The sequence below is a fragment of the Gnatocerus cornutus genome, chromosome 5 (genome assembly GCF_029298725.1).
Source record: "Gnatocerus cornutus isolate USDA-ARS CGAHR chromosome 5, icGnaCorn1.1, whole genome shotgun sequence".
Lineage (NCBI taxonomy): Eukaryota > Metazoa > Arthropoda > Insecta > Coleoptera > Tenebrionidae > Gnatocerus > Gnatocerus cornutus.
Genome location: NC_142237.1, coordinates 17,097,481 through 17,123,323, shown reverse-complemented (window position 1 = coordinate 17,123,323; position 25,843 = coordinate 17,097,481). Strand labels below are relative to the sequence as shown.

At 34.8% G+C, this 25,843-nt stretch overlaps 1 protein-coding gene across 1 annotated transcript; it reads right to left on the bottom strand.

The window, feature by feature from the left end:
* Positions 1-3,754: 3,754 nt before the first annotated feature.
* LOC148175202 (cytochrome P450 4C1-like) lies at positions 3,755-25,843 on the bottom strand. Its single transcript, XM_088035811.1, has 6 exons — positions 25,807-25,843; positions 5,435-5,572; positions 5,280-5,389; positions 4,611-5,237; positions 4,497-4,565; positions 3,755-4,450 (listed from the first exon to the last, which is right to left on the bottom strand). The coding sequence occupies exons 1-6, from the start codon at positions 25,826-25,828 to the stop codon at positions 3,929-3,931; spliced, it is 1,488 nt and encodes a 495-aa protein (XP_087891937.1). The 5' UTR covers positions 25,829-25,843; the 3' UTR covers positions 3,755-3,928.

Sequence of the window (25,843 nt, the reverse complement as noted above, 5' to 3'; positions counted from 1 at the left end):
CGTTCCCAAAGCCGCATAAAAATTTCCCGCACACCTCCCATGCAATTATGTGGCAGGAATTTCGGGCGCCGGTTAATAATCCTCAATTACGCAATGCTTCTCATTTCAGCGGCATTTATATCAGCGGTATTTGTCCTGAAATTTAAGCGCATTAAATAGGTGGTCCAACACCTGTCATCTAATAACTGATCTAACTCATCGGGAATTCATCCCGCGAACTGTAATTTGCCAAGCAGCTTTATCCAACAAACTCCTTTATTTCTCAGAGAGAATCAGGAATACACCAACAAACCTATCTCCATTCAGCCACATTTCGAGCCACAGATGTTGGGGTAGAAACATTAGTTTTGTAAAATTAATAATTCTGGTCGAAATATATTCGTATTGATGTATTTTTTATGGGAAATTTTCGCAGATGTTTGCAATATCTGTAATGACTTGTATGGGCGAGCAATTAACTCGTTTTTTGCAGGGGACTCCATTAAGGGATTACAATCCAGTTCCATACAGCTTAAAGTTGCGTACCCTTCTGTCAAAACTAACAAGAAGATCTTCAACACTAATGTTTTAATCTCGTTTTATTCCTGGCTTTACCTCTTCAAACTCTGCGCGTTTTTATGTGCGTAAATTATTCAACAAAGGTCATAATGTAACGCGTTTGATAGTTCAAATTAATACTTAATGGCACTGTAAATTGCCCATAAATGGTCGTACAAAACTTTATAACAATATAAATATTTTTTATGTCTAATTAGCTCCTTTTTATTACTCATAGTTGTATGTCTACGGTCTCATTACCGTTTTATGAGCCTAGATAAGACACGAGAAAGGTTTTAAGAAAGACGTTTTAATAAAATTCAGTTGACTGAAACGTAATCTAAACCGATTTTATGAGAGCAGATGTATGCAAATTATGCGCTGGGCCTAATTTATTCCATGCCAGTATGTGATTTAAACTACCCTTAATGATATATTTTATTTTAAATCACGATATTTCTTAAATTACTTATCGATCGATCGAAATTTGAATTTTCCTACATTATAAATGTAATGCTGTCAACAGCAAAAAATTACAGCTAATCTTGTGTATCACGCAATTCAGTTTATTGAACAGAAAAGAATTTTTCTTCCGAAAACTTCATCACGAAAAGAAAATCAGGCAACTAGTGCAACTTTCACTGCTGTTTTAATTGTCCCCATAAAGTTCCCTGCCCGTATAAAAATTTCTGGAATGTTTGGACTCGTGCGACGCCAACATTTATGTCATGTCTTTCTGTCATAAAATATTCTCCTTATATCTTAATGTATGGCAATTAAATTGTAAGATAAACATTTGTTTGTGGTTTCTTCACTGTAATTTTCTCCATACATCACACAACCATGGCTAGAAAATAATCCTCTCAACTGAGAATGTGCGTAAATTGCTTTGAAATTCGCAAATTGTCTTAGTCCAGGATGCGTTGAACTATAATAATATTTTAATCTCCTGTTGACCCTCTTTGTTTGCTTAATGGCTATGAAGAGCAGATTTGTATATCTGTTTGTCGTATCTGTAGACAAACAGGACAGTAGAAACCCACATCAAGCACAAGGATAACCTCGTATGGTTTGGCTGAAAAGGATGTTGTCTGTTTATTTAGCTAGTCTTAACTTCTATAATTAAGTAATTAACTGTTTGTCGAAAACAATTTCCATTAAAACTAGGTTTGTCTAACTTGGGGGAAAAATTACGTTTGGTGTTAATGAGTTTAAAGCACCGGGTTAAGGCAGAGGAGACTTTAAAAAAAAATTTCTAGACCGTCATATGGACACAAAAAATTAAAGAAGAGAAGTAACAACACAGAGGAAGAAGTAGTAGGAGAGATCAAGCAGTTCTTACTGCTAAGACGAAGAAGTAGTTGCAGATGGCAGAATCGGGAATAAAGGACCGACGAAAGCTCCTAACTAAACCATCGTTTTGTTAACTGTCAGCCTGATTTTCCTGCATTTCGTCTTTCATTACCATTTCTAGATTAGATGTGTTTATCCAGTATTTGGAACAAACTCGAAACGGCCTAATTCATAAAATATGGTTTATTAAAGCGAAAACTGACTTCGAGAGCCACTAATTAAAACGTTTTGTGTATGTTAATTTTGCAAATTTATGTTAATCAATTCGTTAATATTTATAGTGCTGTCACAAAGTCTGAATAAATACAAACGGAACTACAGTTACGTCTGCATTTTATAGAGACATATATCAAATTGAGAGGTGATAAAAAAATTTTAATTACAATTTTACTTTATCGGCCGAGTCTCCGAGTCGAACATAAACGGCTCTCTGATCCATCAACGTTAAAAAATTCAGCATCCTTAGGTTTTTACGTATTTTATTATACGTTAAAATAAATTAGGTATTTTATTACCTTTCGTCAATACGTGCTTTATTATACGACGTGAAGTTTAATTAATTCGGTTTCGTACAATAAACTTTATTGATTATGTTGTAAAATAGTAAGAAGTTTTTCAGCGACCGCAAAACTTTCAGATGAAGCTTAAATTTAGAATGTGGATTTTTAACGAACCTCATGTTCTGTCGTTTCAAACAACAAACGTTAATCATCATGAAATTTTTACAATCTAAAGAGCGAAATAACTTTGTACCTTGTAGCTTGTCATGATTCGATTTTATGACCGTGCATATTAATTCACTGCAGCATGCCATCGACAAGCGCAGTGGTGTTGTTTGTTTGATTGGTTTCTTGTCACACAAGACGGACGTATTTTAGAGCTGGTCAATTTGAATTTATTATTTTGGAGCAGGTTTGTCGAGCTACCTGAAGAGCAAATATTTTAGGAGTGTTTGTCAGGCTCATCTAATTACAAAACTACGCAAGGGATCGATTTTTCAAAAGACATTTGATACAGGATCTGCCACGATATTCTTTGTTCGCTGTCGAAAATTTATAAACCTTTGAACATATGCTACCGATTTGTGGCAATAAATAGGCGGATTCTTTTCAAACTGTGCTGAAAAATTGCCCATAAATTTGCGCAGGAATGATCCGGTTGAATTAGTGCTTTTCCAAATTGATCGTCGATAACGTTGGCTATTCAACTTTGCGCATTGCTAAGCGTCATCGTTGTAGTTTTCCTCAGGTGCAATGTGAAAAATGACTTGAAGGCTTTCTCAGTGGCGAACAAAACCCGAAAAGCAATCCACGTAATGGCAGCGGACAAACGCTAACCGCTTTAAATAATAACTAAAGGTTGTTCCCTACGGACGGTCATTAACATACCAACTCGTGTAATTACAGCCGTGTATTGTCACCTGGATTTGCTTAGAATGTTGCGCCTTGCATGTTACGTTGCATGTAAATCCAACTCCAATTTTACCTCTTGACTAATTATCGGTTAATTATGAAAAATAACGCCATTTATCTGAATTATCAACACTCTGGTTCGGTGTTGTTATGACTTCACAGGAAAATAATTAGGTTTCACACTTAAGAAATATTGTGTTTTGTGATATATACTGTAGCTAAATAAGCAGGGGGCGAATATCTGAGCTGGAAATCTCTTTGAGAAGGGGAGCCAACGAACTTGAAATATAGTTTTCTGTATAAAGATTAAGATTTGCTTTTATTTGCTGGGATTATTCTTATGACTGAAGCTTTATATTGATTAGGAAGCCGACCGTTATCGGAGCGCCCTTCTGATTCTTTTTCTTTATCGGGAATTAAATCTGAATATAGAAAAAGGTTCAATATTGCAATACTTTACGACATCAAATTTATTTCTTAGGTTTTACGCTAAATAAAACTCTTGTACAGACGTGTCTTGCTTCGAAAACTCTTATGACCAGGTTGAAAATGTAAGTTTCTAGAATCTAATGGTTTATGAATTAAAATAAGAACGCAAGCTTGTGATTGCATCATAGGTTATAATTTCATCTCTTATGTTTGGTTCTTTCGACAAACTTAATTCTTATCGGATCTCTGCTTCTGAGCACCAAATCCGACTGGAAGACAACGCTCTCTGGAGTATCCAGGGGCTCCAAAATAAACTTTCTTAGCACCCCGCACAATACCGCTTTTAGCTCCAACATTGCGAATCTCTGCCCAATGCAATTCCTCGAGCCCGCACTGAACGGAATGTACGCAAATGGGTGTCTTTTCTGGACGTTTTCTGGTAAAAATCTGTCAGGATCGAACTTCAAAGGTTCAGGATACAGGCGTGGGTCTCGGTGCAAATCATAAATGTAAATATGTGCCATTGTACCCTTTGGTATTAAGTACCCGGATGGTAGTTCTACATCTTCCTTTATGTCTCTACCGATGAAAGGTACGCTAGGGAACAACCTGAGACACTCCTTTATGCAACGCTCCGTGAACGATAGATCTTGGAGGTCATTGTAACTCGGGGCGTTAGATTCTCCAATAATGTCTAAGATTTCTTGGCGGGCTTCGTTCTTTAAAATCCGAGTCAGAAGATATTAACAAATTATTTCGACTTACTTGGGCGTGGGGGTTGTTGGCTAAGAGGAGCAGAAGGTGGCAAATGGCGACGGCGGTGGTGTCGTGTCCCTAAAACCGTAGATTTACCACAATTCTCTTAGATATCAATCGTACCTCAAAGATGAAAGTATCCACTTCTTCGGCGATCCCTAGGTCGTCAATGCTATTTTCAACTTCTTGTGCTTTCAGGAGAAGATCCAGCATTGCTAGTCTTTTTCTGGCCGTGTACGATGCTCCTTGAAACTCTTTTTTTCTCTCATTGATTATGTTTCTGGTAAAGTGGTGAAGGACTTTCACGTTTTTCATGGCTCGGTATCTTATTGGAAACAGTCGGAAGAAATTCTCATCTTGCATCCAGGGTCTACTGAGTCTTGTTATGGCAACGTCTGTGAAGTCCAACATGGCTTCTTTGTAATTCTTGGTAGTTTTCTTCTTCATGTCTAGTGAAGTACCCATGGATGTCTCCGCTATGGATTCTAGAGTGAACTCTGTAATGGGTGGTATCACGTCGATAAAGTCATTATTTAGCTGTTCTTGTAAATCCTGGACGAGGTGCTCAGTAGCTTCGTTGAACACCTCAATGAAGCTCTTGAGGATTGTGAAATGAAACGCTGGAGTTAGCATCTTTCTCCGGAGCTTCCACTTTTCGCCACTACTAGTCAATAGCCCTGTTCCAAGCCACATGTGGAGGATGTCATAGATTTCGCTCTTCTTAATGTGTTTCGTGCTTGAAAGTATGACCTACAGGATTTTAGAATAGTTATCATAAGTAGGTACTCTTACCTCTATATCAGGAGGATCCTGCAAAAACACGGATGATTTGTGAAAAATCCAGATTTTAAAAATTGGAGAGTATTTGAGACACCTATCCCGATCATTTTTGAAGACTTGTTCTACAAAAACTGTTATGAATTAATGTAGGAAAATTGGTACTTTACCAAGGTCTCCAAAGAGGTAATCCAAAAAGACCCCCAAAATCGGGATTCCGGGACCTGGCAACTTGTTCACATATCTGGCCACGCGTGAGAAATTTTGTAGCCACCAAACAACACCAACAGTTAACAATACGAAGAGCACTGGAAGAAGAAGCAACATTTTACAACCATTCAACAGTTATGTCATCAGAGTTTAATTTCAAAGCAAAACACTCGAATAAACAACAGGACAATTATATTTTTTATATGAAGCTACTGACGCACGCGGTAATTTTTATGAAATTGCAAGTAAAGTGGAAATACATTAATTACGACTCGATGAGAAATAATTCTAATTTCGTTGACCCTCTGACTTCTATGGACTGTTTGTTATCATTGTTATGCTTTCGATTTTATCATCAACCTTTAGAATATAAAATCCCGAAATTCTTCCGCAACTTGCTCTAATTTTGGCAGAAGGTTTATTTCCATTAAGTTGTAAAATTTGAATAACGCCAAGTTTAAAATTGTGATTGGTCATTTAGCAGAGAGAGTTGCACAATGCTGATTCTTGCGGAATATCAAACAAAAACGTTGCATTTGTCAAATTGTCACTAATTTGTAGGCGCATTACTCATAAACTTGTTTTTATTATTTTTAGGGCAAATTAACAGGTATTTTATTATTTTATGTTTTGCATCATTATATTTTGTGATTAGCAAGAAAGTTGACATTTGTTTGTGGAGCCATCTACATATTAACCAGAATTGTCATGTATCCACTGCAGGTATCTAACTTATCCTAATTACTTTCAAACTCTGCCTTATTGTTAGTTCAACAACGAAAGATGAAACATATTTTTTAAATCACCAGTGCTTATTATAATTACGGGCTTCTATAAATTCACATAACATGAGCCAACGGTTTTCCAAACAGTGCAGCCACGTATTCTGTGTAAATTACATGCATACCTACTTGACTAATGTAGCTGCGTGTTGAAAGTTATTTTATTACACATTTGTCGACAGGTGAAACACTTAATCTAGGCTAATTACACTTCCCTTTACCAAAATTAATTCTGTATCTTCAACGTGGTAAATTTTTGTGTCAGCAATTTCCCAAAATTCTATTAACGCACGTAAGCTCGGTGTTAGAAAGCTGTTTCAAGCTTTGACTTGTTTAGATTTCACTAACTTTTAAAAATGAGCACTTTTTAACTATGTGAAAACATTTTTATTTGTTTTTCTAGTTTTTTGTTTGTTTTACGGCTAACGAAATACTGGCATTATCTAGTCAAAATTGTTAAATTTAAAATGCAGTTTTTATTCGCGCCATATAAAACATTATCGTATTTTCGTTCAACAAAACTGCATTTTTAATTAATGGGAGTTTTATAAATATTTATTATTTAATAAAAATTAAAATAGCTGGCAGCAAGCATCGAATCACGGCTGCCGGAACTCATCTCTATTGTAATTTTGGCTTCATAAGAAAAAAATTGGTGGAGCAGAGGTGGAGTTGTTAAAAAAAAATTAATAAAAAACGTTTTATTCATTGTTATATTCTTTATTCAAAGAATATTTTTATTTTTAGGTTTGGTGATGCCGTTTGTTTTTTCATAAAAATGTGTAATCACTTTAAATAATTGATTTGTTTATAGGATTATATTTTTGTAAGATTACACCGCTTGGTTAAAGGTATGCAAATCAAAATCGATCAAATTTTTGTGGAAATCCGAGCGATTCCTCGGTGAACATTTCAGTATAAATAGTAGTTTGGCGACTGCATGAACAATATGGAAATTTCATGTGGCGGTATGGCGAGCGAATAGATTTTAAATGTCTTCTAATAAGGTGTTATTTTTCTTATAAAGAACTGGAATCATAAAACCGTAATGGACGTCATATCATTAAGAAAACCGACGACAAATAATACCTCTAATTTACGAGTTGGCATGTGGTTTCTAAGACTGAACATGACTCGGTTTTTGTACTCGTCCGATTTGTATTCAAAATAGAGAATAAAACAGAGTGTAAAGGTAATAAAAGATGGACTCCTGTCGCGCATTTTCCCATCACGCTTTAGACGATCTCGACATGAAGTCTCCGTTGGAGAAAAGCAGCATCTTGCACAGCAACTATTAAATCAGCGAGATAATTTGAGATCTTCCCGCGTGTACTACTGTTTCAAACAAAGAATTAAATATTGTTATATAAAGATGTCTCATTAATTATAAATATTTCAAGTCGATGCATTCCATTCTCACAAAAAATGCGTGCTCACAACGTCGTTTAATCGACAGTTAAAACAACATTGAATGTTGTCGTGGTTTGTCTCTATCATGTATCAAAAGGCAAAGGTAGGCATGACATTGACGTTGCCCACACTCACGACCTCCTGCAGTTGCAATCTCTGCAGGGATTCCTCCTCGTCGTCTAATATAATTAATAGTAACAGAGTCGATCGGTGCTCATCGGTTTTATTTCTTGTTTGTGTAGTAATTGATTTATTAAGTAAGTTGCGCCTTGGATTTGATTTATGAGTACGATTAACGCGACTTTCGTAATGTTATTTCGACAAATGTGTGAGCTGATATGACAAATCGTCTACGGAGGTCGTTTAAGACGGCATTTTAGCTTGGATCCGAAAATTAATTATGCTGCGGATAGTAGTTTTTCATGTGCCAGCGAGAATCCGACGAATTTATACAGAGAATTATCTATAGTGTCACATAAATTATCGTATCTGCGATGTCACAACACTTTTAGTCAAATATTGCACGTCTGGCGAGCCGAGATATTTTTGCAAAAAAAACCGAATTAAATGCGTTTGGGTTTTGAGGTTCGAACTGGCACGTGCTTCGACAGCGGCACTGCTTCTATCATCGTTACAGCGTTAATTAAATTGAGCCTGATGATGACAGTATTAGTGTCGAAACTGTTAGCGGAGTTGTGCAGTTTTGGGTATTAGCAATCATGAATCTGGAACTTGCTAAGAGGTTCCACTAGAGTTTTGGATAAATAAAGAACGATCTTATTGTTAATGCTCGAAGCAATACTGTTGGTTTTAATTGCATGAATTTACATGATACAATTATAAACTTTGTGGTAAAATTTTCGGGGAAACGATACTATTAGCTTTTACGAGATTTTTAACGGAATTCAATACAAATGCCTACTGGAAGCTTGCCAAAGTCCAAATCTTGAGAGTAAAATCGTAATATTTTTTAATAGGCTTTCCAATAACGAGAGCTACATAAATCCCCATTTTCATAAAAGCGGAAATAGAGAAAATAGAAGCAGAAACTTTGAACATGATTTGACTTGATGTACAATGTAAAGCAAATTGTACAAAAAGTGACAGGATTACAACGCAACATTTTAAGCTGACTCAATGACCAGATGGTCATTGATTTTGCATTTTCATTATTTTGTGGCAAAAACCGGTCAGTTATATGAAAAATTATGGCGGAGAAAAGTTTTCTGAGAAATATGTTAATTTGATTTTGACGTTCAAGCTTTAATTATTTACGGTTGCATTTTTTTGCTACATCCTGTTTGCACGGCGATATTTTACAATATAATGGTATTATAAATTACGTTCTATGAAACTATCCGAAAATCTTTTTGTTTAAATGGAAAGTTTTTCTGCTTATACAGAGAATTATAATTTCTTTTCGCCGCAGGATGTCGCCTTTATGTGTATATTTTTTACGAATTATCGCTGAAGAATGATGGATGAATGCGGTCAGATGGCATTCTGAATTCATTTCATTTATAAAAACACTTTCATTGTTCGCGCTTGACAGGGATCAAATTTAAGAATTCTTGCTTGGAAGCGACCCAAGAAATTACGTATTTATATGAGACAGTATCGTAATTATTGATTTTGTAACGGAAAAGCTCCCGGATCCAAACAGAAAGGATAAGCGTGTGATGCAGGTACGCAGGATAAATTTCAGTTTTCGAACCCTACCATTATGTTGGCGATGAATAAATAAAACGGCTTTGTATTTGGATTGTTGTCACAGCTAACTTCACATTACTTGCAAAACAAATATTAAAATAAATTAAATTCCTGCCCCCAACGCCGCCCAGCCGAATATGAAATATGATATAATTTGTCGGGCGATGACTTGGTGTCATCGTAATTCACCGTAATGTCGAAACGAACACATCTCTTAGGACAACAAATCAAAACGAACATGGGTCCTGACCGAATATGAGTCTTTACCGCCCGCGGTCCTCTCTGCATTTCGGGGTCCAAGGTGCCCCTGTGGTGAGATTAATTACCGTCGAGGTTTAATTGTGCGGCGCGCTCGCTAATGGATTCCCGTCTTGTCTTATGAAGCCGCCGCTTACACTTCTTACCTGAGAACGCGACAACGTCAGATGCGCGTAATGTGTTTTTCTCTGTAATGTTTTACGTTATTTATGAGGAAAAATGATAAACAGCCCGAGATTATGAACGCCGCTAACGAATAACCTTTAATATTTTCCTTCAACATTGTAATTTTCGGTTTTAATTGTTTATTGCCATCATGCACCACAAGACGAACATTGATATTTATGTCCACATCGCTGGCGGTCGTTAAATCCGTCTGCAGCGGCATTGATTTCAAGAGTATCAGGAATTATTTAGATCTTACTTACAATAAAATATTGCTGGACAAATACTCAACTGTTAAGGCCGTAAAAGCGAATTACCTACTGAATTAGACTCAATTCCTTTGACATTTGATTTGGCTCTGTGGTGAAAGCTCCCGGTTTCAAAATTTGGGTCCGTGAACAATAAAACCGCAATAAGCTTTAGTCCAATTAACAGCAATTAAAGGAGAGTTGAATAAATTGTGATTTGAAACCATAAGCTCTTAAATCATACATTTTTAGAGGTTTTTGTTTGCATTTCACCCAATAAAATGTAAGGGAATGAGGGAGCTTTCGGCTAAAACAGTAAAAAATGGTTTGGGATGAGTTTCACTTTTATGGATCTCTGTAACCGAAAAAATTAAAGGCTCTGTTCTTACAAAGATTCGTAGAAACATAATGTATGAGAGAATAATTTGAGATTTTAGGTGAAGCATGGAATGGCGAAACTTTTTTGCTCACCACTGTACATGCAACAACCGTACCACTTTAGAATCCGGGCAGATTTAATTTTATTTTTGTTGGAAAAAACTTGTCCAAAACATCCTTTTACTCATATCCGCCCCAACCGTTACTCTTTCGTGAGTCCTCCAAGCTGATTTACATAAAAAGGAAGAGCGATGGTTTCAAAGGTGCATGTTTAGTGGCTCGCCGCGCTCTTTTAATACCAATTAATTATGTTCGAGTTTCTATTAAAATCGCGCCTTGCGGACATCTTAATTCCGTTATGCCCAAAGTCCAGCAGAACAATACCGCTTAATCAAGATAAGAATCCATTAGCGTTTTTATGGTATTTCTGATCTGCTCAATCATCATTGGTGTCAGGTCTAAAGTCGTTTTCGCATTAAAAGACCTCTTCAAAGATCCAATAGTGTCTTGCTGGGGGGTGAAGAAGAATGAACGTTTTAGCTCGAACCTCACCTTGGACTGGAATGTGACGATGTATGAACCCATTGACAGTGTGTGGGTCTAGATTATGACTGCCATAAATATGAACGTGTGTTATTTATATGGATATACAAACGGCCCATTATTGCACATTATATTATGTACTCAAAACTGCGTAGAAAGATTTAGCTGTGTATTCCCAAAGGTGTGTTAAATCAATAATTTCGCGCGTTTAATCTCATTGCAGTCAAGCAATTAGATCCTCTAATATTGTGGGGAACAAACAAGAAGTTCCTCTCGAGATAAAAACTTATTACTAACGCAACTCCGGGCACGATCTTGTTGTTATTCAGTCCCTTAAATTAAAATTCATAATCGTGTGCCCCACTTTCGCAGAATTCAAAGATATTATCGTTGCCAACGTGGCTAATATTTATACGATATTTCACTCAACTTATTTTGAAACGTTTAAAAGAGGAACAGGATGAAACAAATGGCTGTGGGATTAAACTCTCCTACTTCTGAAGAATGTTCATAGTAATTTATGCAAAAATGAAGGTCTGTAGTTTGTATCAGCTTGCTTGAACTTATGCAAAACCACCACGCTAGGAGTTTTAATCCGACTGAGATGTTCGTCGTGCCTGCGGCCAAGTATGATTAATTCACTCAACAGACGTAAGTGACGGAGACTTATTAACAACATTTGGTGTTCGGTGCAACAACAGACGCCAATTCGAATATTAAAGGCTCAACAGACTAGACTGTAAATGTCATACTTCATCTTGAAGCTATTTTATCATTTCATCGTACATGAATTTAAAAACAACACTTCTGAATGGATTTTTTTTTTTATTTTGGATAACCGAAGTTATCAACCTTTGGGTTGAAATATTGATGGATTTTTTAAGCAATTGTCAGTTGGAAAGTACACAAAATGTAAATTTGATAATTTTGAGGTAAAAACATTTTTTTAAATTTGGTAGTTTCTGAGATTTTGTACTCCCAAATATGCTCCTCTTCTTTAGTTTTGAACATTCAAAATATTTCAGTTTCTAAATTTCGAAGTTTGAAGATAAAATTTTTATTCTTCTGATTTGAGTGTTTATTTTTGACAGATTTCATGTTATTTTGTTAAATTCTCTGATCTTGTTGGTTGTACTCTGAAAGCAATGAAATTTATAACATTTATTACTTTTGATTGGCTTTATAACAGAATTAAATTCCAGAATTGTGGAGCAGAGTATAAAAATTCTGGAAATTTTTATTTGCAATTTCCAATTCTAGATTTAAAACTATTTCTGGTGGTTTTGAAGCCCTGTTGCTTTAGACGTGCTTACAAACTTGATAAAATAACAAATTTATAGAACAGACTGTATAAATTTTACAAATATTCTTAAAACGAACCAAAATTTTTCAATATTTTAGTTTTAGCTCTTAAATTTTGTAGTTTTACTGTTGTAGCTACGATCTTTGGCACAGGTGGTTATACGTCTTCTAAGTCACTTCTAAAATTTGCAGAAGCCCCAGAAAGCCAAGGAGTTTAAAAATCGAAATATTGGAAACATGTTAAACTGACGCGAATTACTTTTGGTGTAAATTAACCCGTTTTCTCTAAAAATAATTTATTACAGGTTTAACAAATTTATGTCATAATTAGCGTCCACCTTGCATATTTTATATGATTTGGTCCAGCTGCTCGACCTGTTTTCCAGCTTCGTCACATTTTTCATTCTACCTATACAATATATGAAGTTATTTCACGTTTGATTTTCAGCTTTGTCATTTAATTAATTTTCTTTTACGTTTATTTTCCGTCCATGATTTGTGTGCTCGTTTTTCACACCTGGAAACGGGATAGTGCCTATCCTGTGATTATGGAAATAAAATTTCGCCCAAAAACCGCGTCTATCCGCTCCCTTTGGAAAAAAGTTCCATCGCTAAAATTGTCGGCTATAAATAATGAATGAAGCTTCAGGGAGACATAAAACAAGGTTCAGGTTAATCGTTTAATATTCCACAGCAATAAAAGCTTCACGTTCCAACGATAAGCTTTTATACATCGAAGATGCCTACATGTTTTATTATTAATATTTCTAGAAAGAAATTTGTCTCAATTTATGGCAAAATTTAATTCACCCAGACGATATATAAATTTCGTTCTATTTACTTGGATGCAGGTTCCGCCTAAGCCATGTACCAATCAGATTCGATATATATCCACCCACGGCAAACTATGATTTATTGGATTCGTTAACGGATTTATAAGGTAACTCTGATTAACTGACTCGAAAAGAAAACGCGTCACTTACCATACATTATAGTGATTGAGTGATGGCGCATTGACCAGCTGGCCTCAACATTCGTCATCTTTGGACAATTTATTTTAGTAATTTGTCAAAATGGGTTACGTTTAATTGATTTCTTAGAAACTGATCGATTTTTTCCCGACTTCAATTCGTGCGATAGAGAAAAACCGGCGAGAAAAATTAAGTAGTTCACTTTGGTAAATTACGATCTATCACTTTTCCCACTTCATTCGCTCGTTAAAAAGAGCTTCAACAAATTGGCGACATTAACAATGTGAGATAAAATTTGATAACATTAAACGGGCAGGACGAAAAAATTGCACAGTCAAACTCAGTGCGTGTGTAAAGAGAGATAAGTAAAAAAATTATGCAAATTAGTTCTTAAATACGATACTGATATTAATAAGCGAAGAAGAGCTGACTTTTCTCAGACACTGGTAAAACTTTCGATGTACAATTTAAAGTTTCCTATAGTATACATGATTTAACTTCCGCCGAATTTAGACCTAGCTGCCACCGATCGGTCCCAAGCTAAACCAGATTTCCAGTTCGATCTAAACTTTACTACATTAAGGCATTAACCTTTTCGAACCGAAAGATATTAGGGTTGCTGCGATAAAGAAACTTAGATCGTTGTTATCGTAACAAGTTAATTTAATCTTGTTTCGATTCATTTTAGCTGAAAGTGGTAATTAGCACACTTTGTTGCATGAAGATTTACAGGTGATTATAAATTCAATAGATCTAATTTATGCGTTACATTAAAAATTGTTAATTAAGGAGAACTTTGCGGTAATTGTGGTAAATATAATTTCCTGAAATAGAAAATTTGCATAAGTTGGGAAGAGCAAAATCGTGTTTACCTTTATACAGGGGTGCGAGTTAGTAGGATCGTTCGTTTTAAAGCTTTTCACTGTGGATCGAATGGTTGAATATTTATCTGCAGAAATCAAAAACGCTGTAATTTCTGCATGTTCCTCCACCTTGGAAGTGACAAGTCACAATGCAAGTTATGTAGCTGCTGCAGATTTTTAGTAAAAGCCGAAACGTGTCAGCCCTAACCATTCAACATTGTGCTGTCATTTCATACACTCTTCCATGTCATGTCGAGACAGAACAACAGGCACGAGAGTTGGAAATTGTCGTTATTTCCCCGTGGTTAGGCAACTCTGCGTAGGAACGTAACACCATCTATCACAGACAACAGAGCTCTGACTCACAGACACTTCACGGTGATTGATTGATTCATTTCTCTAAATAAATTTGCATATTGGAGTTTCCAAAATACACTGTGTGTATTCTCCGACGGCCTATTTAGCCATCGTTAACACGGCAGTGAACGAGTCAATAATGCGGAAATCGACACATGAGTGCTATCAAACTTTACCTATATCTCTTGGGGCGTTGTAAAATTTAAATTACTAAGAATTCGTGTAATCTCGTCCATTGTCATCCTTCGTCACTTTTTAATACTTCATTAGTTTAGCTCTTCAGGAATTTTACCTGCATTTTCAGAAAGAACTATATGAAAGGTTGCTCTAAATTACTTTGTCATAGTTTCGTTTAGCTTTTGAGTGATTACATTTTACCGAAATTGCTTCGAGCAATTTCCCGTTCATTTCTAAATGAAGCGAGGAAAAAATACGACCATTGTAAATAACTGGAAAATTTATAGTCAAGCTACTCTGATGATGAAGTTGTTCAATAAGCAGGCTCTTTGATATGTCATTACATAATGCGCAATGATTATGTGTGGATGCACCGGCTCGAATTTTCTAACATATGATAGATGATTTATCTTAGTGTTATGATTTATACGTCGAGAACGTTTCTTTAACACATTGTTAACATATTTTACGGAACATTGACATAAATTAATAGGAAAAAATGAAAAGACTCATGAGAATATGACCACTAAATTATGTATTCGTGTAATCTTGATACTTGCAACAAAGTCGACAAAATTGCATCCCTGAAGAGAACTGGTGTTATTAACTATTTTGATATCTATGCATTTTAAATAAAGCCATTTCGAAATGAATTAAGAATGTTTGAACCAGACAACCATCACATTTACTATTGGGGATTAATATTCATATTTAATAACGAACTAAAACCGCAAAACAATAATAAGCAGGTATAACTGGTAGCTGTGTGTGATGTCAAACATAAATCATGCATCATAAACAGCTAAATTACCTATATGACGAAATTGAAAATATGGATAGGGAGGATAATGAGAATTCAATAACATGCATGCATGCGAACATTTTTCGCTGTCTAGAATTAGTTGTTTTAGGGGTGCAAATTAATTTGTTTAGGGATATAAACAGGGCTACACACGTTTTAGCATCCAGGATATCATATTTCCGAGTGTCACTTTCCAAAAAGCTTATTATTATAATTTAAAAAATAGTTATTTGTGTACCAAGGCCAAAAAGTGTTTCTTTTTTGGCCAAGCCTTTTTTAATGGCCGAGGGCAAAATGACACTATTTGACCGTGATACCCACAAGATTTTTTTGGCGACATCATTAAATTTACAAGTTAATTAATGTTTATTTATGATTTATTGATATAATTATTTATAACAACGAAATAATTGTAAATATTTATGAATTCTTCAGAAAAGTTTATAGTTTCTTTATTAACATTTGCAGTTTCGGCATGTGTAGCTTCACAATTTGTATGAATTAGGATAGATATGCTTTTTGAGGTTGTTGCAGCAGCACTGCTAGACATGTTCATCTTCAATAATTCAACACGTTTTTGTTGCACTTTACAGCAGTTTGTCGATTTGATTTTACCCAAATAATTATAAAATTGGGGGTAATGTCGGTATCTTGATGTAATATGCAAAACTATAGATAGATGGCGCCACCATAGATCGGCCAAAAATGTTTGCGGGCAGAAAAGACTTGCTTTTAGGCCGCTTTTGAAGCCCAAAAATTCCATTTTCAGTTTAAGTCGCTTAAAAATGTTATTTTTAGTTTAAGTCGCCTAAAAATAAATTTATAAAATCTGGTAAGCTCGATTGCTTAAGAAACTGAAGACCAGAAACAAAAATAAAACTGGAAATTTCAAAACATAAAAATTTTGCATTTTTGGGTAAGAAAGATATTTTTAGAAAATTGGATTTTAATTTAAATTACAAAATTTTACCATGTTTTGTAAAAGTCTGTAACTTGGCGAATTTGAATTCCCAAACAATAAAATTTGGGACAGTTACTGTTTTGGATCTCTTTCTTAACAGTGCTAAATTTCAAAATTTTAGAACAAGAAACAGAATTTTTAGAAACGATTGATTTTTAGTCAAACTAAAAATGTCCATCGTGTCCTGCAAAAGTTCATAACTTGGGCAGTTATAATTCTAAAGCCGCGATTCCACTGGATTGTTCTAGCCCAGACCAGACCAGGCATCCAAGATTTGAGTGACGTTTTTATAATTCTTCAGCTCCTTTCTGTGTTAAAAACATAAGACATTAAGATGCAATTGCACCCCTGACTACGCAGAAAAGGACTGAAGAATTATAAAAACGTTTCTCAAAATCTTGGATGTCTGGTCCGGTCTGGGCTAGACCAAGCAAGTGGAATCGCTCCTTTAAACAATAAAATTTTTAGGCCGCCGTCTTTTTTTTAATGTTTTTGGAAACGGGAAAATGGAAAATGAGAGGAAAATTTTATTTCGAAAACGAAATTACAGACAGCATTTTTTGTTAATTAATTCTATTGTTCTAATGTTCTGCATTGGACTGTTGCATCGGTGTCTATATTTGATTTAATAAAAATTTAAACATCGAATAAAATGCAAAACTGAACTTCTTTGTATAAACGTAAAAATGTATTAGAAAAATTTAGAAAAAAAAATTCTAAAATGGTTTTAATTTTTTTATTTCTACTGCTTTGTATAGTGTCTGCATGATATACCAAAATGTATGTATGTATGTACCTATTGTACGTGCATTAATTTCGTTGCTAAATTTTTAATTTAAAAGAATATTTATTTCAGCTTTTAATATCCGTTTTTATGGTGTCAGTACATAAAAGGGCGTTTTATTGCAGTATTTATTCCTCATAAATAAAAAATTGCTGTCAATAGCTTTATTAAAAAAATAAAATTTCGTTGTGAAAGTTAAATTAGTAATTTTCATAATTAACACAGTGAAGTGTTTTTTACAGCAAACTTTCCGAATTGTACTTCCATACTTTCATAAATTCGTTCCTAAAATTTGAATTTAGTTGCGTTTCCTAAACTGTCAAGATAAAACTTCTATCGTCATCTCTGTTCAAAGCAAGTGGCAAAAGAGACAAGAGTAATGTTTAAAGTTATGCTGGTAATTATCAGTAGTAACGTCTAAGGTAAGGTGTAAGTGTCGGAAATGTTAAAACGTCTAATAACATCAAACGAGTTAGGAATATATTCTCTGCTAAATGGGTTTAAATGGATTTATGAAAGGTTTTGCGTTGCAGTTTAATTGGAAAATTTCGTGTGCTCGAATGTGACGCACGTAATGATTTATTCCCCCTAATAAAGCCCAGGTTATATCTGTAGTTTTATTTTTAGTTGGTGAAATTGTGTGATATATTAGAGAAAGTTTGGCGCATTGTGCACCGCCCGCGCCCGGGTTAATTGGAACTTGTAATTCTCTCCCAAACGATATACATATTTTTGTATCCTTCTATAAGTGAAGACATTTATCTAGGCGTGTGTTGCCGGACAAGAAAAGAACGAAACACAAAGCACCTGATGTCCATCTGAATCCGATGGCTTGCGAGGCGTGAGAACCCTGGGTGTGCGGGTGGAAGTACTACATGACCTCTGCCCCAAGCGATCTATTCTCTTCTCCTTCTTTCGTACGGAATAAACATCACCATCTTTATCATGAATGATGAGCCGACGTCCTTGCTGGCCTACGTCTGGCACGTTACTCTACCCTCTGGTGATGGTAATTTAGTTGGGTGCGTGCGGGGTTGCGCTAACGCAGCTGCTTATTTTTTAGTTTGGTTCGATGCGTCTATTTCTCTTCACATGAAATCACTGCCGCGGGCAGATTTATTATTAGTCGTTATAATTTTAATGTTAAATATAATTTTCTTCGACGAGAATTTATCACAGGAATTCGACATCTTGGAGCTATACAAAAACTCGGTTATGTAAGGATCGCCTCAAGTGACGCCTCGAAAAGAAATGAAACGTCAAATTAGAAACAATAAGACTATTCAACATGTTCACGCAGGTGCCAAGAAGTGGAGAAATAATTGCGGCTTACGAGCCAGCTTCACTTTCTTTTTAAAAGCTTGCTGTTTTTATTCTAAACTGGTTTAAACAATATGCAAATATGTAACACGATTCCTTGCTTATTCCTTCTTCTTTTTGCTGGCTTTTTTCAAAAAACCTCCTTTTTTCATATCTTATTGTTAGATTCGATCGCATAGGGTAAAACTACTAATAGTCTCTAATTGTTTGCTAAGAAATTGCTTGATATTTTCTTTTTTTTTTGACTTGCAATGCGTATTTTTTGAGCTCTTCGTGACAACGTGTTATCCTAGGTTGTAGCTTTCAGTATTAGATAAAATCCAACTTATTTTTCTATGGTCGGTATAGGAGGCTCACTATTGGATGACGATATTTTTCGATTGATTTTGAAGTTTTTAATTTTCTTTTAGTTGTTTACTAAATCACTTGCAAAATCTATTTTGTTTTCCCATGTGTTCTTCCACATGTCAGCACACCACATAACTAATAATGGGCAGTGCCTCTGGCAGTGCCGATTATTGAATAACAAGTATGCCTACTTATGATAAAATTCTCAAATAAAAATTAACATAACATTTATTTAACACTGTTTGTATCTATTTTGAAATGGTGAATTGTACTCAAAAAAAGAATGATAAAATGATAAGTAACATTCTGTCAAAATCTATTTCTCCTTAGTAATGTGTTCATATTTCATACCAAAGTCAGGTTCCAACTACTGATTATAAAAAAATCAGTTGGGGAAAGAAAGCGAAAAAGAAAATTGTCTAAGAGTCGAATAAGACAAAGGAAATTGAGAGAGAAAAGAAACTGGAAGCAAAAGTGCTATTCTGAGCCAAATAAAAAAAACTAGGACAAAAGACTTTTACAATAAATAATTTGTGTTAGAATAATAGCTATTATTATACCAATTTACAATTTTGCAATTTTGGTAATCTTCTAGAGTGTTTAGAAATGGTGCCCACCATTAGTCGAGAGCGGTCCCGATTATTGGCAAAATAGTTGCCCATAATTAACTTAATGCTGTATCTTGTGAATTTTAAAGATTTACGAGTTTTTAACATTATCTGGAGGTTTACAACTATTTTTACAACAAATTAAAGTTTTTCTGAGGAAAATGACAACAATCATACAAGCGTAGAACAAATATTCAATTTTATACAGCGTTGGAAGTTAAGAAATCTGCTAATGGTGCCGATTATTGGTAGTTTTACCCTATTCTTTAAATGTTTTACTTTTTTTAGATTATTTGGAGTTTTGGCGCTGCTCTGGAAGGTCGAGAAAGGGACAATAATGTAGACAAAAAGAAAGAGAGAAACTGGCAAAATGAAGAACTGGATGCAAAGTGGAAGGAAAAGGAAGGACTCTGAGTGACTGAGTGACTCGGTCTTCTTTAAAAATGTTTACAAGTACAAAAATCCCCATAAAGCCGTTCTTCGTTTACTCGCGCTTTTCTGCATAAACCGCTTTTGAGATCTTATTTTTATTGAGTTTTTCCCTGATCGTTTTCAGTTATAGCGCTATATTTACGATGAGACAGTTGACGTTCCAGAGGCGCTACCAGTTATGCGCGTTTAATGGGTTCGAGGCTGGTTTACGACATATATTGCGATACTATCTGTGGAGTAAATGTATGCAAGCAAACCTTTCAGGTTAAATCGTTCCTGCTGCATAATAAGTTTTCTGAAGATTTATGAACACAGTATTTTTGTTTCGGGAAACTGCAGATACACACCATGCTCATTCGTTTAATTTTACATTTTTATTAGATGCCACTGAATTATTCAGCCGCAAAATTTATCCTTTTTTTTCGGCGCGACCCATGAAAACGAGGAGACTGTAACTGCAGATTCGGTGTGTTTTTGTAATTTAGTGGACCTGGAGTAAATCGATAAAAGTGATTGAGAAAACACATTCGTTTCGATTTCGGATGGAAAAGACCATGAAATATTACATGCGACTCGATTCATGTGTGCATAGTCCTGAATCGAGCAACGACGGACTCGGGGCTCTGATGAATGGGTTATAGGAACGGTAGCCCACCACGACGGGATAAATACACTTGTCAAAATTTCAATTTCCACCGAATCGGTATGTGACTCGGCGTAACAAATGGTGGACCATCAGCTTAAACGGATCTTTAATGTGGAATCAATGTTCCCCGAATTGACTTCAAATTTAAAATAAATTTGGGGACGAAGGAACTGTTTCAAGCCACTTGTCTTTTACACATCAACAAACTGTAAATACGTTTCTCTTACTTTGACGCGACACCAAACGTTTTATATCTATTTTCATCTCCTAAATGCTCGCAAAGTGTGAAATTTTATTTTCGAAAGTCGGACTTGTTTCTGGGAGCTTCCGCGGAAAGGTAACTCTGAAGAACAATTTAATTTAGATATTGCAAATTGAATCCGTCTGTATTATTTCGTTAGTTGGCACCGAAAACCTCTTCTTTCTATGAGTAAAATTTGTGTTTATTAAAACTTTCTCTTTGTTGTCTGGAAATTGAGCAATTATTTTCCAATTTATTGATGATGAAATTCACGCCAAATTTATCAGTGTTTTACCTTGACATTCGTAGCATAAATAACACAATTTTGTATGATTGATGCTCAATCAAAATTGTAAAAATGACCATAATCCGCATTCCGGGGATTTTTATTTCGCTGAAACCCGTTTCAACACATTTGTGTTTGTATCCGTATTATTAAAACTTTTCATATTTTAGTTATAAAAAGCTTGATTGATGTAGTGACATGTGTGCTGCACGTTTCGCGTGCACAACAAAATGCAACAATTTGAAGAGCTTTTTGTGTTAATTGTACGTCGATTGTAGCACTTGACTAAACTATTTTAAACATGAAATCGTGGAGACGTTCATCAGACAATTCGTTTTAAATAGACGATTTATAAATAGTTCCTACAATGAGTAAACCAGAAGCGACTTCTTAAAAGGGTCTTTTTTCTTTTCCTGCAGATGTGTTGCTTCATCTAATATACGTGTGAACAGCCTGTTTTGGAGATTTTTTCAGGACCTTTCAACGGTAAGCTTATAATACCGCTAAAGTAGTCGGTAATAGAAGTAAAAAATGTTTAGGAAATATATCAGATACTTATGACAGTTTGGAAACATAAGAAGTAAATTTTGGTTAAAACATTCTTTTCGTATTTGCTCAGGAAAGTTTGCTAATGTACTCAAATCCATACAGGAACGAAGCTTTCAGGGTTTTTAATGCAACTTTTGTTTTGTAATGGTTGTGAAAGTTTGTATTGATTGATAAAACATTTCAAGCTTCATTCTTTATGTACGGAACACAGTCCTGAACAATTTATGAGGTTCTAAATTTTTAATCAACTTAAATGTATTCTATTCCGGAGTGTCCACTTTGTCTTTAGTGTCAATTTTAAGAATTTTTTTAACCCCTCGTATAGTTAGCCCAGGGTGTCACGAAATAGCTTCTTAGTCAGCCGCCCAACCATATGTCGATTTTGCTTGAGGTCATGTTCAGTTTTCTTCCTCACTATGTCATTATGTAATTATAGGACGTTATTTAACTCGAATCAGAACACCACATCAAAAATTTGAATTCATTATTTAGCATATGTTGGTGAACTAGCCTCAAAGCAAAATCTGGATGACCAAGACAGGTGAAGCTCCGGTCCAATTTCCCTAGCAAATATAACGTCAATAACCACATAAAATCCTAAACTTTGGGGAAGTAATTTCATCATAGTTAATGAATTCCGGGCAACCGCATTTCTCTTCAGACGCGCTCGCAGAATTGCGAGAACGCGTTGAGTAAAATAAAAATGTAGAGCAAGTAAAAATATCATGGCACAAAAAGTTAAAGCCTGTTAGGTCCTTATGATTTTATTTAAAGCGACTGAAAAGAAACTGACGAAACGCGGCGTTGAAAGCAAATTTGGAAACCTTGAGGTCAGTGTCTGAATCCCTGAGGACACTAATGTCTTCTGAATGTTAATCATTATCTTGCATCTCTCTCGTAAATAAGTGGAGGACCGCAGGCGTGGCATTTCGACGGAGGATCGAATTATTTTACGAGGGTCACCCGAAAATTTCGGTTGCTAAGCATTTTGGGGCAATTAACTGAGAGCTGCAGGAATTATTAATTTTTTGTCCCGTTCCCGACGGTTCCAATCACTCGATAAAACGTTTATACCTATGCAGGAACTACAACCCTTGCTAGAGTAACATTAATTTCCTATGTGAATGTTTTTAAGAGACATAAACCGATCAGTAATAGCCCATAAAGTTTTATTGGTATGGCTGCCGCTTTAATTTTCGACGTGTATTAACTTATGCAAATTGTAGCTATGTCAAGAATCTTAAGTGAAAATAAAGTCAATTTTAATTATATATTGATCTATTGTGTGTCCATCGGAGAAATTATTGCTCCAAGAGCTCCTGTACATAATGTATGCGCGGACTTTTACAAAGCACCTTTAATAAGAAGTGGTAACGTCAAGACAGTCTGCTCGCGATGTCGAATCTGGGCTCTTTACGACACAATTCATGAATGCGGCAAATAAATACTAAGGACCAATCTTATCTTATAAACTTGAAAGGATTCTATTCAATTTCCTGCGAGTGTATATTTAATGTTTTGTAATATACCGAGCGACTTTTCAATGTGCAGAGGGTAAAGGTGTGTAGTTTTTGTATTAGTTTTAGTTTTGCATTTTAAATTACCAACATTAAACATGTAAGTGGCGACGCAATTAATATGAAACGAAGCTTGGGGTAACTCACATTTAAAAACTCTTAAAAAGGAAATGGAACGGAAAGTGCGATATGAGCTAGCCCTTTAATATTTTCTGCTGTTATCCGCGGGCTCTCATTATAATCTCATCAAAATATAATTTGTCTGCTTTCATGTTGCTATATTGACACGGCTTTTAGCTTTTTCCACACATGGTCGGTGACAAAAAATCTTGAACAAATTAATTGGACACTTGTAACAGGAATAAGTGGCAACTGGAGGTTCTCGCAGGTGTAATAATTATTAATTATATTCGGTGAAACGAAGCTGTAATTTACCAACGTGCTTCATTATCCTTAAAATATTTTTATATAAATTGACTTATTACGCACTCCATTTTTAGAGGTAAGTTCGTTTCATTCTCATTAGCCATTGTTCGTTCGCATTGCGAGGGAGCGGAAATATTTTGCGTGATTAGTATTAATAATGCTCGTAATTGTGTTAATATGTTTTATGTAACTTGGCGGTTTTCAACGTCTGACGTCAGTGGACTTATTTCTTTAAAGACGTTTACTGAGTGTACTAAATTACAAAATTTTACAAGAAAAAATGTGATTTTTATAAATTTTTAGCTTGTTTAGCTTCAATTTCAAGTTCAACATTTTTTATAGATCTGTAAGTTTGACAGTTTTAACGCTAAAACCCTAAAATTTGCTAAAATTGTAACTGCATTAACGTTTTTTAAATGTGCGAAATTATACCTAGAATAGAAGTCAAAATTTTAAAATTTTTATTTGTAGCTAACTTCTCGATTTTTTCTAGTCTAAGATATCCAACATCACAACAATGAAATTTGGTAAAATTATTATTATTATTATTGTTTTTAAAAACAGTTGTTGAGTATAGAAAATTACAGAATTGTGGAACAAAAAGTAAAAAAATCTATTTTCTATCTATCTATTCCACAGCTCAGGCAATTCTAATGATTAATGATAAAGCAATAAAATTTGGAGGTCTTATTGTTTAAGCAGCGTTTATTTAGTGTGCTAAATTACAGAATATTGGAACAAAAATTAAGAATTTTAGAATTTTTTACTTGTATGTAGAATTTAGAATCTAACGTTTTTATTCAATTTTTGTTTGTTTAACAGATTTAACGCCACAGTAATGAAATTTGGTAGAGTAGAGTAGAGAAAATTAGAGAATTTTAAAAAAGGCAAAATTTAAAAGTTTTCATTTTTAGATGAAACTCAAAACTCAAAATTTTAGTGTAAATTTCACAACTCTAACAATTGTAACGATAAAGCAACGAAATTTAGTGGTTTGTTATCGATTATAAAAAATTACAGATTCTATACCACAAAGTACGAGATTCAGAACGTTTTTTATCGAGGTTGAACTCAATTTCCAAAATTTTATTGTAAATTCTATAGTTCCGGCAATTTTAACAAATAAAGCAACACAATTTTGTGGTACTTATTGCTTTAAAATCGTTTATTGAGTGTATTAGATCAACAGGTAAATGTTTTAAAATTTAATATTCACAGGACAAACTCAATATCTAATTTTATTTTAATGAAATCTGATAATTTTATAACTCGTAGTGCAAAGTATGTCACCATAATTAAATATTAATAAACTAACACATGAAAATAAATTATATAGCCACGACATAAAAAGACATGACATGCTGTCTATTTCAGTTTACATAATATCTTTATTTCTGTACTGTATGGAGTATGTAGGTACCTAGCCGGTGGTATTCAATACTCTAGTTTCATTTGCGTTTATTTCCAGATAATATCGCGCATTTCATTAATTCTTTCGTGCAGTTTTGATTTAATTTAAACCAAATTAATTCATTATAGCACAAAACTTGTAAAATTTGACATGAAAAAATTGCTGTAATTATATTTGCTTTTTTTTGCACTCATAAAGTGGCGTTATTAAAAATCTACTCAATCCAAAATCGTTTGTACACAATCAATTTTAATTACATTCATGTCGACAAACAGTTTACAGCGTCACGAATCAGAGACACCAAAGTTGTGCCCTTCACGGTCTTGTGAGAGTGTTAAAAAAACGATTTGAAATGTGTCCATCAAGAGCATCATACGCGTAAACGTTGCCCGCTTAAATTGCATCTGACGACGACTGAAGACGACCTGCTGTTAAAATTAATTGCTGTTCAGATCATAACTCTTGGTGTTGATTCAGAGTATGGTCTACGACATAAGCGGGATTTTGCCCATTCTCCAGATGCGGTTTCACGATTCATGCACAAATAAAAGGCAGATTCGCTGGAATTGAGATGTCTGTCTTGCCACCGCGAATTTGAAGAAGAATTTTTCTTTCGATGTGTAGAATGACGACTGGTAATAAATGGCAGTACGTGCATTTTGAAGGAGAATGAGGAGTTATGAGTAACACACCACTTATTGCAATGTAAGCTTAACTAATTGCGTGACCACTGTAATGCATGCTGTTAGAATTGAGCTCAACATGAGACAAGTGATTACGTAGGTGGTTTAATGGACACAATGCATCAAGTGTGGAAGCATGTGCAGTTCTACTTACCGCAAGCGACCACTGAGATCATTGCTAGTGCCGACGT